At 44.1% G+C, this 14,962-nt stretch overlaps 1 protein-coding gene across 1 annotated transcript in view; it reads left to right on the top strand.

Annotated features, from left to right (window-relative positions):
* Nucleotides 1-14,962, top strand: part of LOC130114084 (polypeptide N-acetylgalactosaminyltransferase 18-like) — a 306,147-nt gene that overhangs the window by 213,771 nt on the left and 77,414 nt on the right. The window contains exons 7-9 of the mRNA XM_056281837.1: nucleotides 6,434-6,619; nucleotides 6,749-6,886; nucleotides 14,834-14,929. Coding sequence (XP_056137812.1) covers nucleotides 6,434-6,619; nucleotides 6,749-6,886; nucleotides 14,834-14,929 — 420 coding nt within the window. The remainder of the gene's footprint in view (nucleotides 1-6,433; nucleotides 6,620-6,748; nucleotides 6,887-14,833; nucleotides 14,930-14,962) is intronic.

Genomic DNA, 14,962 nt, shown 5'->3' on the forward strand with positions numbered 1-14,962 from the left:
TGTGGAGCTGGGAGAGTCTGTCCTGGAGGAAAGCAGGGCTGATTGTGTTGAATGTGGAGCTGAAGGATCCTGGCGTAGGTACCAGGAGAGTCCAGGTGAAGGAGAATGGAGTGGAGAACCATGTTGACGGCGGCGTTTGTGGACCTGCTGGCCCTGTATGTGAATTGTAGCAGATCCAGGAGGGGCTGGTGATGGATTTAAGGTGTGACAGCACAAGGTGTTCAAAAGTCTTCATCACTACAGAGGCCAGAGCGACGGGTCTGTAGTCATTTAAGCCTTGGATCCTTGGCTTCATGTGGACAGGCTCTTTCATTCAAAATTATTATATTTCATCCACCCACCAAGACTTATTATTATTGACTGAAACCTGGTGAACAAAGCCAGCTCTTAAAAATATGTCCACCTGACTATGATTTTTACAGCTCCCCTCGGCCCGGTGGCTCTGGGGGAGGCTTGGCTGTCATTTTGTAAATTTACAATTGCTCTATTCTGACACGATCACTGGCCAGCGGGTCAGCAGCCAACAGGTGTGACATCTCCCTGTCGGCCAGTATGAGTGGCACCTGCCCTTGATTGGCCTGTGATGAGGTGCACCTGTGCTGGGGACTATTTGACCGGGTGCTTTGCAGACATACGCTGTCGAGTCTTGGAAAAGCTGAGCGTCGGTCTGCGGGTGCCCGTGTCTCCTGAACTCTCGCCCGCCTCTTCTGCGTTAGAGTGTTTCCCGTGTTTGGTATTTTGTGTTAATTCGTGTTTGCATTTTTGCCTGCCCTGTTTGGCAGTGGTTTTTGGTTATTGTATGTTTTCCGGGCCGGGGTCCAGTAAAGTGACTTATTACTTGACAACTGCCTCTGCCTCTTCTCTGCGATTGGGTCCAAACGCACGGCGTTATAGCAGGACTCGACCAGCCATGGACCCAGCAGAGTTAGGGCGGTAACGGCGACGCGCAACTGCTCTAAGTGCAGCTCTGGGCGAAGAGCACACCGAGCTGAAGGCGAGCATCCGCTCCATTTCCAGCCTGGTTGGAGAGATCCGCCCCATACTTCAGAGGCAGGCAGTGGGTCACTCCCAGCTGCAGCAGGTCCAGGCTCAACAGCAGCAGTTGGTGGCCGCCATCACTAGCTTCACTACCACTCCCCCGCAGCAACAGCCTGCCCAGGCGGCACCACCAGTGCCAGCAACACCGAACCCGACCGTCTCTACTGATCAGCCTTCCACTCTGACTCCCAGAACCGAACCTGCCCCCCCCCATGAAGTATTCTGGGAACCCCGAGACCTGCCGCCACTGTTCCTGGACCAGGAGGCTGAAGTGGGGGTTCCGGCAGCAGACGACTTTGTGAGACGGTGTGCGCGGACCTGGAGGAGGACCCGAGCTGCGCTGTTACATGCCAGGTCCAGGTACACTCAGCAGGGCAACCGACGGCGGCGGCCAGCGGTTTCCTTCCAGCCGGGGGATAAGGTGTGGTTGTCGTCCAGGGATCTCCCCCTGCGGGTGGAGAATCGGAAGCTGGCTCCGCACTTCATGGGTTCATTCGCCGTGGTGGCAAAGCTCTGTCCAGTCTCCTACCGGTTGCAATTGCCTGCTTCCATGTGGGTCCACCCAGTATTCCATGTGTCTCTCCTGAAGCCTGTCTCCTCCAATCCCGCCTCCTCCTCACTTGATCGACGGGCTGCCTGCCCACACAATTCGGAGGATTCTGGACTCCCGCCGGGTGCGTCGTAGCATCCAGTATTTGGTGGACTAGGAGGGCTATGGGCCGGAGGAACGGTGCTGGGTTCCGGCGCAGGCCATCTTCGACCGGACCATCATCCGCGATTTCCAGCGCCGTGGCCCGGGCCGGCCCAGGGGTACGTCAGGTGCCGGCCCTGGGAGGGGGGTACTGACACGATCACTGGCCAGAGAGTCAGCAGCCAACAGGTGTGATATCTCCCTGTCGGCCAGTGAGTGGCACCTGCCTGTGATTAGGTGCACCTGTGCTGGGGACTATTTGATTGGGTGCTTTGCAGACATACGCTGTCGAGTCTTGGACAAGCTGAGCGTCGGTGTGCGGTTGCCCGTGTCTCCTGAACCCTCGCCCGCCTCCTCTGTGTGAGAGAGAGTTTCTCGTGTTTGGTATTTTGTTAGTTCTTGTTTGCATTTTTGCCTGCCCTGTTTACAGGGGTTTTTGGTTATTGTATGTTTTCCGGGGTCCAGTAAAGTGACTTATTACTTGACAACTGCCTCTTCTCTGCGATTGGGTCCAAACGCGCGGCGTTACATATTCATTCTTTTGTTGTAGTTTATTTTCTTTAAGGTTTTAATGTTTGTTTTACTAATTTGGCACAGATGGACAGCTCAGGTTGGACGGTTTGGAGACGAACAAGAGAGGCAAGATTGAGATGGTTTGGACTTGTGTGGAGGTGGGAAGCTGGGTATATTGGGAGAAGGATGCTGAATATGGAGCTGCCAGGGAAGAGGAAAGCCAAAGAGGAGGTTTATGGATGTGACGAGAGGACATGAAGGTGGCTGGTGTGACAGAAAGATGCGGAGGGTGGGAAGAGATGGAAACGGATGATCTGCTGTGGTGACTCTTAATGGGAACAGCCAAAAAGAGATCCAATCAATTTTATTTGTATAGCCCAATATTACAAATTTGCCTCAGTGGGCTTAACAGCAACACAACATCCTGTCCCTAGACCCTCTCATCGGATAAGGAACAACTCCCTAAAAAAAAAAAAACTTTAACAGGGAGAAAAAATAGGAAGAAACCTAAAGTATTTTACCAATTGTTACTTTTTTTTTTATCCAATTATCTGTTTCTTGTTGCCTAGGATTTTATTTGTGGGTTTTTTCTTTTTGTTCGACTAGATTGTAAATGAGGTCCCTACCTCAATATATTTCCGAGTCTAAATAAAGGTTGAATGAATTTGCAGAAACTGCCACAAGTGTTCTGCCATTGGTCCTAATGATTATTCTAGGTTTGACGTCTTCATGTTTAAAACCTGTGGTACAAGTCCAGTCCTCTGTCTTTGTGTACCCCCCCCCTCCAGGTGTGCCATGTTCCTCACTGAGTTTTCTGAATTTTTATCTTCAGTCATAGTGAATTATGACATTTTTCATGTTGACCTCTCATAAAATGTCAATGCCACTGAAATTCTAGATGTTGTGGACTCTTAACTTTTTGCAGCATGTTTCCAGCCCAGCTCATGACCGTAGATTTAGTTTTTCTTCTTGGTCTGACCATTGCCTCTCTGGCTGTGGAGAAGGTGGGGGGTCTGAGATCATCTGTATCAGGTTTTCCACCATGCTTCAAACTGTCCCCAAATCTTAATTATCTGCTTCTTACTCCCGCACAATAAACTCTTCTATGGCTAGCAAACTCTCAGATGCTTGTGTATAGCTTCTTTATCCAGCAACATTGAGGCCAATTTTCCTGCCTGAGCACAGAAGAGTTAATCACCCTGTTTAACTCAATTTGTGTAAACATTTTGGACTCTGCTATCCCACTCATAATCATAAAACGAAAACTCAGCCCTGGTTCAACAATAACACCCTTACTCTTAAGCAATTATGTAGGAAAGCCGAGCTAAGAGGGAAAGGATGAGAAACAGTCTTGTCAATTATGAGCACTCTGTCAAAGCAGCAACGGTAAAATTCTTTGCTGATATTGCTATTTCCAACAACACCCACTATCCCAAAGTACTGTTTGACACAATACAGTCCTTAACCCTGTTGCCACTCCTTGCCCTGTGGCAGCCACAGTCACTTGGGAAGGATTTTTAAATATTTCACTAATTGATAATATACATTCTAATATTTCATCTCCTGCTTACGAGCCCTCAATGGTTCCTCCATGCTCTGCTGTCTTCAGTAAGTTTGAGCCTGTGTCACTTCCTCACCTTAAAGACAGTCTCACAAAGTCTACGACTTGTAGACTGGACATTGTTCCTATGGGCCTGTTGAATGAAGTGTTCAATGCTGTAGGTCCTACAATTTCACCCATCCTAAACAGTAGTCTAGCGAATGGATTTGTTCCTTCTTGCTTTAAACATGCAGTAGGTAGCGCAACCCATCATTAAAAAGCCTAACCTTGACGTAATTGTATGAAATAATTCCTGACCCATTTCTAAGTTGCCATTTTTATCCAAAGTCATGGAGAAAACAACCTGGAGCATATCTGCAATTTATGTCCTATTCCCTGTGCTCCAGTTGCTTTTAACGCTGCTTTGACACTGAACAATTTTGACCTGTTGAATGTGAGATCTCTTGGTAATAAGTCCTTTATCATTAATGATTTTGTTTCTAATAATCTGAACTTTTTTTATGATTACTGAGACACGGCGGTCCCCAGGGGATCCTGTTCCCCTGATTGAGGCTAAGCCCCCTGATTTTGCATATTTTCATATTCCCAGGCCCTCTGGTAGAGGGGGTGACCTAGCTGTTCTTTATAAGTTAGGACTTAAGTACTATCCTGTTACTTTTGGTAATTTTATTTCCTTTCAGGTTTTATGTGTTTTAATTACTAGCCCCCCCCCCTTTACTCTACATCTTAATCTATAGGTTCCCTAATTCAGCTAGTTTGTTTTTGAGTTTTCTGACCTATCTATTGTCATGCCAAAATGTGATCGGGTGCTTATTCTTGGTGATTTTAATGTTCATGTATGTTGCCCTTCCCATTCCCTGACTTCCCATTGTTTGGATCTTATAGACTCCTTTGACCTCATTCAATCTATTAAAGGAGCCACACATTACAAAGGTCAGATTTTAGACCTTGTACTCTCATCTAGTTCTCTCTCAGATGTCTTAATCTAGTGGATATGCTTGTAACTGACCATAAAGCTGTCATTTTCAAAGTTCCACTACAGCTTGCCCCCCGTTTTTCTCCCCAATTGTATCCAGCCAATTACCCCACTCTTCCGAGCAATCCCGCTTACTGACCCCTGTTGTGGATTTTCTTATCCTTTTAATGGGCTCTTGCCCCAGCAACCTCTGGGAAGAATAATCATCGGACAAATACTGGAGCAAACAGAGAATCTTTAATGCATCTGCAGATGGAGAGTCATATAATCACAGAAGTCAGTCTGTGAGGATATGCTCTGCCCCTATACTGGAGATAGGGATTTTTATAGCACAGTCCGTAGTGTCATACCCTATGTTTCTTGCATTAACCAAGGTGTTGTCTTACAAAGGAATGCAGGAAAACGTCAATCATGTTCTGTGACTGGTGAGTGTCTGTAGATTTATTCTTTTACTGCTCCAGGCCGGAGTGGCCCTCATGTTTTAGTGACCCCTTGTTATCTTTACTGCCCAAGGCTGGAGAGGCCCTCATGTGTTAGTGACCATTTGTTGTCCGCAGTGTGTGGGATTTAGTGGCCATGTGTGTGTGTCTGCAGAGTGAGAAGTTTCATACACACAGAGAAGTGGAAAACTACAGAATACATATGGAGTGCACATGGAGTACAATTTGTACTCCCCCCCCCCCCCCCGCTGATCCAGGGAGGGCTGCAGATTACCACATACCTCCTCTGATACATGTGGAGTCGCCAGCTGCTTCTATTCACCTGACAGTGAGGAGTTACCTCTCCAAGAGAACTTTTTCTGTTGTTCTGGGTAGTTCTACCTCATTGATGGTGCAGTTGAGTTGTGGTGTCCCTCAAGGCTCAGTTCTTGGGGCCCTTCTGTTTTCTATATACATTCTGCCCCTTGGCCAGGTCATTCAAAATCATGATGTATTTTACCTTTTTTTGGGGGGGGGGTGGGGTTTCCTTCCGAATTGTATCCGGCCAATTACCCCACTCTTCTGACCCATCCCAATCTCTGCTCCACCCACTCTGCCGATCTAGGGAGTGCTGCAGACTACCACATGCCTCCTCTGATACATGTGGAGTCACCAGGTGCTTCTTTTCACCTGACAGTGAGGAGTTTCGTCAGGGGGACGTAACGTGTGGGTGGATCACAGTATTCCCCCCAATTCCCCTCCCCCAAGAACAGATGCCCTGACTAACCAGAGGAGGCGCTAGTGCAGTGACCAGGACACATACCCAAAATGTGCTTTATTTTTTTTAAATGTGCTTTATAAATAAACCTGACTTGACTTGACTTGACTTTCCAGACTGAGGCAGAATCGTTAGTATCAGTTATTTTGAACTTTAGATTGTGGCAACATAACTAAATTTCTAGCTGCATCTTGTAAGTACCAAGATAGGCCGCTGGGCGCTGTTTGTATCCATGACATCTTCTATCTACTCCTCTATAAAATGTATTCTACAAACCAAGTTCAGTCACAGTATGGATAACATCTCCCCATTTACATCATACTGTTCATATTCTTGTGTGTGTGTGTCTGTGTGTGTGCATGTATGAGTTAGAGAGAACTTTCTATACTCTTCACTCTCAAGTCTACCTTATTGACTGCAGTCTCTGAAATGAATCTTTTTGATTGTATAAACCCAGGTATGGCAGTGTGGGGGCAGTGTGGAGGTCCTACCTTGCTCTAGGATAGCCCACATTGAGCGTGCCCACAAGCCTTACACAGAGAACCTAACAGCCCATGTACGCCGAAATGCCCTCAGAGCGGCAGAGGTTTGGATGGACCAATACAAGAGCCATGTCTACATGGCCTGGAATGTTCCACAACAGGTATTGTAAGACAGGAGAGCAAAGAGAGAACATCTGCTTGTGTGTGATTAGATGTAAGAATAAGAATATTGATAACCTACTTAAATTGGTAAGATTTAATATGTTCATTTGTTTATGTATCTCCTCTAGAATTCAGGAATAGACATAGGGGACATCTCGGAGAGAAAAGCCCTGCGTTCTAGACTTCGGTGTCGGCCATTCAGTTGGTTCTTAAACAACATTTACCCTGAGCTCAGATCCTACAGCAATACTATCGCTTATGGAGTGGTGAGTTCTTTGTTTATTTAATTCAGGAGTTCTTGAAATCTTTCAGCCATGGAGCCTTAATTGACATAGTTTAATTAATTGTGGGCATTTTACTCTTCCAGTTAGGTACCAACCTGCAAGTGCTTTTGGGTCTTATGCGACATTTATAAAAACATGTTTCTCCACTCAATCCTCATTGGTAGCCACCAACCACTGACCTAGTATACTATATTAAAGGTTAGGCTCACTGTAGTGTATAGGCATAAACACTGATTGCTTCAGTATTGAGGAATTTATCACCAGGGCAATCAGCTCTTCCACCCTATGGTCATACTTAACATGTTTTCAGATAAAAATTGCTAAATAAATAATGAATACTTTTCTTTTTTTTTTTACTTCCTCATAAACCTTAACCTACCCTCTAACAGTTCCAGCATTAGTTTTGCCATTGTGGAGGATGTTCAGCCATCTTCATATGGTAAACAAGAATTACTTGATGGTGATGCACAGTTCTAATGATTGCAGAAATCCATCTTACTTGTTGATACCTTGTTAGTAAATACTACTGAATTATCTGCTATATTAGCAATGATTTATATGGGAGCATGGGCAGGAAATAGACTTAAGATTCATCTTAAGGGTATAAAGGGGATATATATATATATATATATATATATATATATATATATATATATATATATATATATATATATATATATTCTGTACAATTTAAACAACTAAATGATAGGGATTCAAAAATTATTCCACAGATTATTAAAGTTACAATTGTCATAACAGCTAAATTTCCGGATTTTGAATTGCCAGTCTATGGGGATCAGGAGGTGCTGACTCATTTCTAGCATCCAGAGGGAAAATAAGACCCTACAGGGTGTGAATGGTATATACAGTGGCTTCAAGAGAAGGGGGACTTGAGGACCACCAACACAGAAAGTATCCAGGACTATTTCAATTCATCATTCATCAGGAACAATGTACTCTTCTTGCTTTATCAAAACTTGAAATGTGTTTATTATTGCGGTTTACTGTACCTGCGTGGGTTTTTAAGAATGTGTGACTATGTACTTATGTCACTGCTCTCCTTTCCCATTACAAGTTAAGTGTGTGTACATGATTTGAAATAAATCTTGTTGGAATTTCACAACAATGAAGACATTTGAATCTTTGATAGAGGAGAAGTGTTTTTTTGTCATTATCTTAGGTGTCATAGTTTCAAAATATTTGGAGCATGGTATTGAAGGTTTTTTTTTTTTTGCTTGTGTAACACAAAACTTTATCCATAAGTAGATGGGGCTTATGGAAGTGTCTGTGTAGCATCCTTGAAAAGCTGTGTGGGTTTGTGTTTAAAGCACCAGCAGTCTGCTCTTATACTTTGGGTCTCCCACTGGTAACAGTATTTGAATTAGTGAGAATATGTCTTTTTTATGAGAGTGGGCAGTACAATCAGCTTTTGCTATTTTCATGCTTTACTTAGGTGGTGAAAAATAGTGCGAGGCGGTGGACCTCACCACTCAGTTCTCTTTGGTGTCATTATGTAAAACATTTAGTCAAGGTTGTGTGGTTTGCACCCTGCAGGGACAGCAATGCACATAAACACTTTATTATAAGTGAATTTTTCCATTAAACGGCAGTTTGTCTAACATGGCCAAGTAATAGCTTTTCTTCCTTTTCTACACCTAAACTCGGCGCTACAACTTCACCATTAGCGTCACAGATAGGTGTATGCACAGCATGTGTTTTAAACCGCTGGAATGAAAGCGCTCACTTCACATCGCTTCAGCAGTACATGAAAGGGTGAACCTTTTTACAGCACTTAATTTCAGCACAGCTATTTCTCCCTTCAACTGAAGTGTGAGGGCTGATCTTGTATAATTGAAAAGTGACAGTAACCTGTAGAAAACAGAGCAGAATTACTCCATCCATCCATCCATCTGACAGCTCTCATTGACGAAAGTTACAAGTTATTTTGAGCTGGGTCTGTCAGTAAAGCCTTCTCCTTTCCAAGTCCCTCCACAAAGAATTTATTGAGAATTGGCATTCTCCACATTCACAAACGATCCCACATTTGCTTAAATTTCCCTTTTCTATTGTTCGGTTTAGCTTTTGAGCATTTGTAATAACCTCAACGAAGGAAATAGTGAGACCAAGGTAATTGGTAAACTAGGAATATGTTTACTTTGGTAACCGGCAAACACATACAGGCATGATCTTACTCTTCGCTGGCCTAGAGTGTTCTGACTTCCTTACTAAGTAACCCTGTGCTCCACCTAGTGGTTGAGCTAGAATATAACAGTATTCAAAGGAAGCAGTTTCAGTCATAAAGGTAACCCATTCAGTGAGTTCTGGTGTTTTTGTGCGCTTCCAATTTCGCAATACAAGTCTTTCTGCCAACACACACACACACACACACACACACACACACACACACACACACACACACACACACACACACACACACACACACACACACACGGTTGGCCCTGTGATGGTCTGGCGGCCTGTCCAGGGTGTCTCCCCGCCTGTCGCCCAATGACTGCTGGGATAGGCTCCAGCATCCCGCGACCCTGAGACTAGGATAAGCGGTTTGGATAATGGATGGATGGCATTCCCCACTCAATCACTGACAGTCTTTATTCCCGTGCTCCGAAGAGACTTATGAGGATCTGCACGCTTCCGGACACTTCCGGATCCCACCAATGTAACCGAGCATATTTCCGCCCTCTGTGGGATTCGAGCCGGGGTTGGACTGCGCCACGAGGTGGCTAACCGCTCAACTAAAGGGGACTGACCATCGACAATCTTGAATCTTGTCTTGTATCAACCTTAGCTTAACATTTCTCAGGCGCATTTTAGTTTAAATGCAGATCAGAAATCATCTCTCTTTGCTGAACCTGCCTACACAACAAAGGAATCAAAATCTGAAAAGATCCATCACAGTTTGAAACGGTTCTATTCTGTTCTATTCTGTTCGGTTCATCACCTGTATTGACATTTTGCATGGGTTCACTCCTTCCTCTAAACTAAAAAAAACTCCCTTGAAATGTGTGACTTGATAGAAATTAGGTCAGCAAGCTTCTTTTCAGATATTTGCAGCTGTGAGTCAGTCTCTCACTCGATGCTTTCATACCACCACTTAGGTTTGCTGTTTGATAATCGACATGTGCGGGGGCGCAGGTTTGAGTGTGCAGAATGAAAGCACAGTGACATCTGAGAGATGTAGATGTGAAGTTAACATATTTGACAAACAAAAACTCTCGGCGGAGGTAACAGATGGAGGGAGCATGGCAAGTGATGCAATCAGTGGCTTTTGTGTATTCACTATTTCTTATTTAACATGACGCAAGCACTGATAAAAAGCCGTGCTCAAATATTGGACAAAGAAGAGATATTTTTCTTCCTTGGGGCTTTGGAGAGGTGTGAGGTTGGTGATAATACCAGAACAAGGAGAGAGATTATTGGATGATCAAATGGCTCTACTTTGGAAGAACATTTGTTTGGGTTTTTTTGTCTTGAATGATATTTTTGGCAGCCCCTCTGTGTAGATTTACATGAAAATTTTAACCCATTAGAAAAATATTTTAACATTTGATGTTACAGTTGTAAATTCGCTTATTTTCATTGAGAGAGGAATCTATTCATGTTCTGTGGTTCTGAATGTAAATGCATATTAAAGGTATTTCTACACAAATCAGTACACATCGGTGGTTAAGTGGGTGCAGAAAAATACCACTTCCATCCAACTTATTTCTGTTCAATTCAAGCAATTGACATATGATTTTCACCGGCGGCCATACCAACATGTACACTGACTCTGCTGGATGTCAGAAGCTAAGCAGGTATGGGCTTGGATGGGAGACCTCTTGGGAAAACTGCTGGAAGTCGCGTTGGTTGGCTAGTAGGGAGCAGTCATCCCTCTGGACCTAATGAAAATATCAAATGACGGCGACGTTGTGCTGTAGGAGATGCTGTCGTTCAGATGAGATGTTAAACCAAGGTCCTGACTCACTGTGGTCATTAAAGATCCCATGGCACTTATCGCAAAGAGTAGGGGGTTCCCCTGTGCCCTGGCAACATTCCCAACCTGGCTCTCCATCTGGTCACCTAATCATCCCCCTATGTAATTGGCTCAATGATTCCTCCCTCTCAAGCTGATGTGTGGTGAGCGTTCTGGCACAAAATGGTTTCTGTGCATCACCCGTGTGGTGCTACACATTGGTGGTGGTTGAGGTGAGTTTGCCTCTCCTTGACTGTGAAGTGCTTTTGGGTGTCTAGATAAAGCACTATATACATTTGTCCATTATTATTATTCTCTTGAATCTGGCTGACTCAGCCTGTAGCCACAGTGATGTAAACAGATCTGCCTTCGGCAAGACACACAAATACCCCTTTGTGCTACATATCCTCAAACAAGAGTCCTTGCTTATTCTCCCTTTTGGTATTTTTGAAAAACATTTTTGTTCCAGGCCCACACTTATCTCTTCGTGGTGAGGCAATCTTTTGTTGGGATTTGGTGTACGGTGGAGGCCTGCGCAGTGCAACAACATCATACAAATGATACTCTCCAAGTCCCACATGCCCACCTCAGCACAACAGGAACAGACATTAGCTGCTTTTCCATCATATTGTCTCTTTTTTTTTTCAAAGATCATTCAAATGAAACATCGGTGTTTCAAAAACTACAAGTACTACAGTTATGAAATATCACAGAAAGTTGAATCAGTTCATCTGGACACAACGTTTATTGAGAGAAACATTTAATCACACATTTAAGTGACCTCTTCAGCCTCAACTGACTGCAGGTATCCCCCCCCCCCTTATAAACAACACAGTGTTATAACGACCAAAACCAACGATCGGTTTCATATGCAAATAGGAGTGACCATTAACTAGAGTTACTATGGCCATGTGTACTATGGGAATAGTTGCAAATGCAGCATTGTAAGATGGTGACAGATGTACTTTTAGCCCCCTCCCTCGGTTCAGGGATGGTCATTCCCTCTTCACATAGATGGCCTCTTTGACTCCCCGTTCAAACCAGCATTCCTCCCTATCAAGGATGTGCACATCCTCATCCTTGAAAGAGTGGCCACTGGCCTGTAGATGGTGTAGTCTGTGGAGTCCTGGTCTGACGTGTTAGTTATCCTGTGTTGTGCCATCCTCTTGGACAGCGTCTGTTGGGTTTCCCCGATGTACAAGTCACGGTGATCCTCCTGGTACTTAACAGTGTACACTATATTGCTCTGTTTGTGCCGGGGGACCCGATCCTTGATGTGGACCAATGTCTGGTGCAGCGTGTTTTGGGGTTTGAAAGCAACTGAGACACGGTGTTTGGAAAATACGCGTCTCAACTGTTCCGACACTCCTGCCACACAGCTTCACCACTGGTTTACATTTACGCATCTGTTGTCCTTCTCCTCTCCTCGATTGGCTGGTGCACTGTTTGGGCGTTTTCCTGGCTTTGACAAATGCCCAGTTAGGAAAACCACATTTAACCAGAACCTGTTTAATGTGGGATTTCTCCCCTCCCCCGGCCGCTGTGTCGGTGGGGACATTGTCAGCTTGGTGGTACAGCGTCCTGTTGACTCCTAGTTTGTGCTCTAGTAGATGATGAGAGTCAAACCTTAAGTACTGATCAGTATGTGTTGGTTTACAATAAACATCAACAATCAAATGTCCCCCATCATCAATTACAATTTCACAGTGTAAGAAGGCTAACCTGTCGTTTTTCACATCCTCCCTGGTAAACTTGATGTGGTTGTCCACAGAGTTAATGTGGTCAGTGAAATGTGGTACGCCCTGAGATCTAATTTTAACCCAGGTGTTGTCCACAAATCTGAACCAATGGCTAGGTGGTGTCCCTGGATAGGACATCAGAGCCCTCTTTTCCCCTTCCTCCATATACAGTTGGCCACTACAGGTGAGACTGGGGAACCCATAGCACACCCATGCCTCTGGCTATAGTACTGCCCCCTGTATGTGAAGTACGTACGTGGACTGAAGACACAGCTTCAGGAGCAGACACACTTGGTCTGTGTTAAGGGTGGGGTCGTTTTCTAATTTCATACAGACTACCTCCACTGCATCATCAACAGGAACACACGTGAAGAGCGACTTAACATCATAAGAGACCATTGTTTCATTCCCCTCCATAATGATGTCCCTCACCTTATCCACAACATCCATAGCGTTCTCAATGTGATGTTCATTACTGCCTACCAACGGGTTAAGAAGAGATGCCAGAAACTTGGAGATGGTATAGGTCACTGAGTTAATCATGCAAACAACAGGCCGTAATGGCACATCCTGTTTATGTATCTTAGGTAAACCATACAGACTAGGTGTAGCTTCCCCTGGGTATAATCTGTGGTGCAAAATTCGGTCAATTGCATTGTCCTGTTCTAACAGCTTCAAACAATCTATCACTTTTTTCCTCTAACCACTGCCTGGATCTCGTTTCAGGGGCTCATTCGTATTTATGTCACTAAGTAACATCATAACTTTCTCATGATAGTCTGTCTTTAATACGCTGATGCATTGGCCTTTGTCCGCCAAAAGGATGATGATGTTTTTGTTCTTACTGAGAGTCATGAGAGCTTTCCTCTCATCTCCACTGATGTTGGATGATGGCGCCTTTGCGTTGCTGAGGCAGGCGGAAACTTTTGTCCGCAGTTGCTCCGCTTCCGGGTCACTTAAATGAGTGATGAAATGTTTCCCTCAATAAACGTTGTGTCCAGATGAACTGATTCAATTTTCTGTGATGTACTTACCTGGATTATTGAGCATGCATAAAGACAAGTTATGAAATATTACTTTACAGCTGCCAAAATACACTTGTTAGAGCCTGAGGAGGGGGCTAGTCAGAAGTGTTTGCTTACTTCCTGGCACCAAGCAGTAAATAGCCTGAAGTAGTTCCATTTGTCTTTGTACTGTGCCACTGTGTCATAATAGACTGTTAACACCCGAGAGAGAGAGAGAGAGAGAGAGAGAGAGAGAGAGAGAGAGAGAGAGAGAGAGAGAGAGAGAGAGAGAGAGAGAGAGAGAGAGAGAGAGATGTAGGCAGGCTGTTATCCTTCTGAGGTGTTCAGTCAACAATAGTGATATTTATACTTTCTTTGCTTTTCAAAAAAAAAATCCAGGCAAACGGTGGTTCTACTAAATCCAGTATTGCTGTTTTTGTCTATGTATGTATGTATGTATGTATGTATGTATGTATGTATGTATGTATGTATGTATGTATGTATGTATGTATGTATGTATGTATGTATGTATGTATGTATATGTGTGTATATATATAAATATATGTGTGCGTGTGTGTGTGTGTGTGTGTGTGTGTGTATATATATAATACATCTCTTATATAGCACTTTTCAAGTACTCAAAGTCGCTTTACAATAAATGGAGTGAAACAAGATGACAGATGAACATAACACAGACATACAGGGGTGGATGGGAAGGGGGGCTAAGAGAGGGAGAATATATATATATATATATATATATATATATATTATAGCTCAAAGTTGTTAAATGGCAGAACAAGCTTGTTTCATGCTCAGTGCACTCATCAGCTGCCTACATGGTTACAGTAAATGTTGTTATTTATACCGGTTGCCTACGTTCTATGTGCAGTGTCCAATTACAGGGTAGGGGGATGGGCCAATCTATGGTTGGAACATTGGTACATTTGAACTGTCCAATGGGGATAGAGTAGGGTACTCTATCCCCATTGTGTGTGTGTGTGTGTGTGTGTGTGTGTGTGTGTGTGTGTGTGTGTGTGTGTGTGTGTGTGTGTGTGTGTGTGTGTGTGTGTGTGTGTGTAGATAGGTAGGTAGGTAGGTAGGTAGGTAGGTGGGAGGGTGGGTAGGTAGGTAGGTACATAGGTAGGTGGGACAGTGGGTGGGTAGGTACTTACATCTGTCTGTCTGTGTTTATTTCTCTTTCTCTCTTTCTCAGTTAAAGAATAATATGAGACATGACTTATGCTTGGATCAGGGACCAGACACTGACAACGTTCCCATCATGTACCTCTGTCATGGTATGACACCTCAGGTTAGTAAGTTCTATTCTATTCTATTCTATTCT

Source organism: Lampris incognitus, chromosome 6 (genome assembly GCF_029633865.1).
Source record: "Lampris incognitus isolate fLamInc1 chromosome 6, fLamInc1.hap2, whole genome shotgun sequence".
In the NCBI taxonomy this organism is placed as follows: domain Eukaryota; kingdom Metazoa; phylum Chordata; class Actinopteri; order Lampriformes; family Lampridae; genus Lampris; species Lampris incognitus.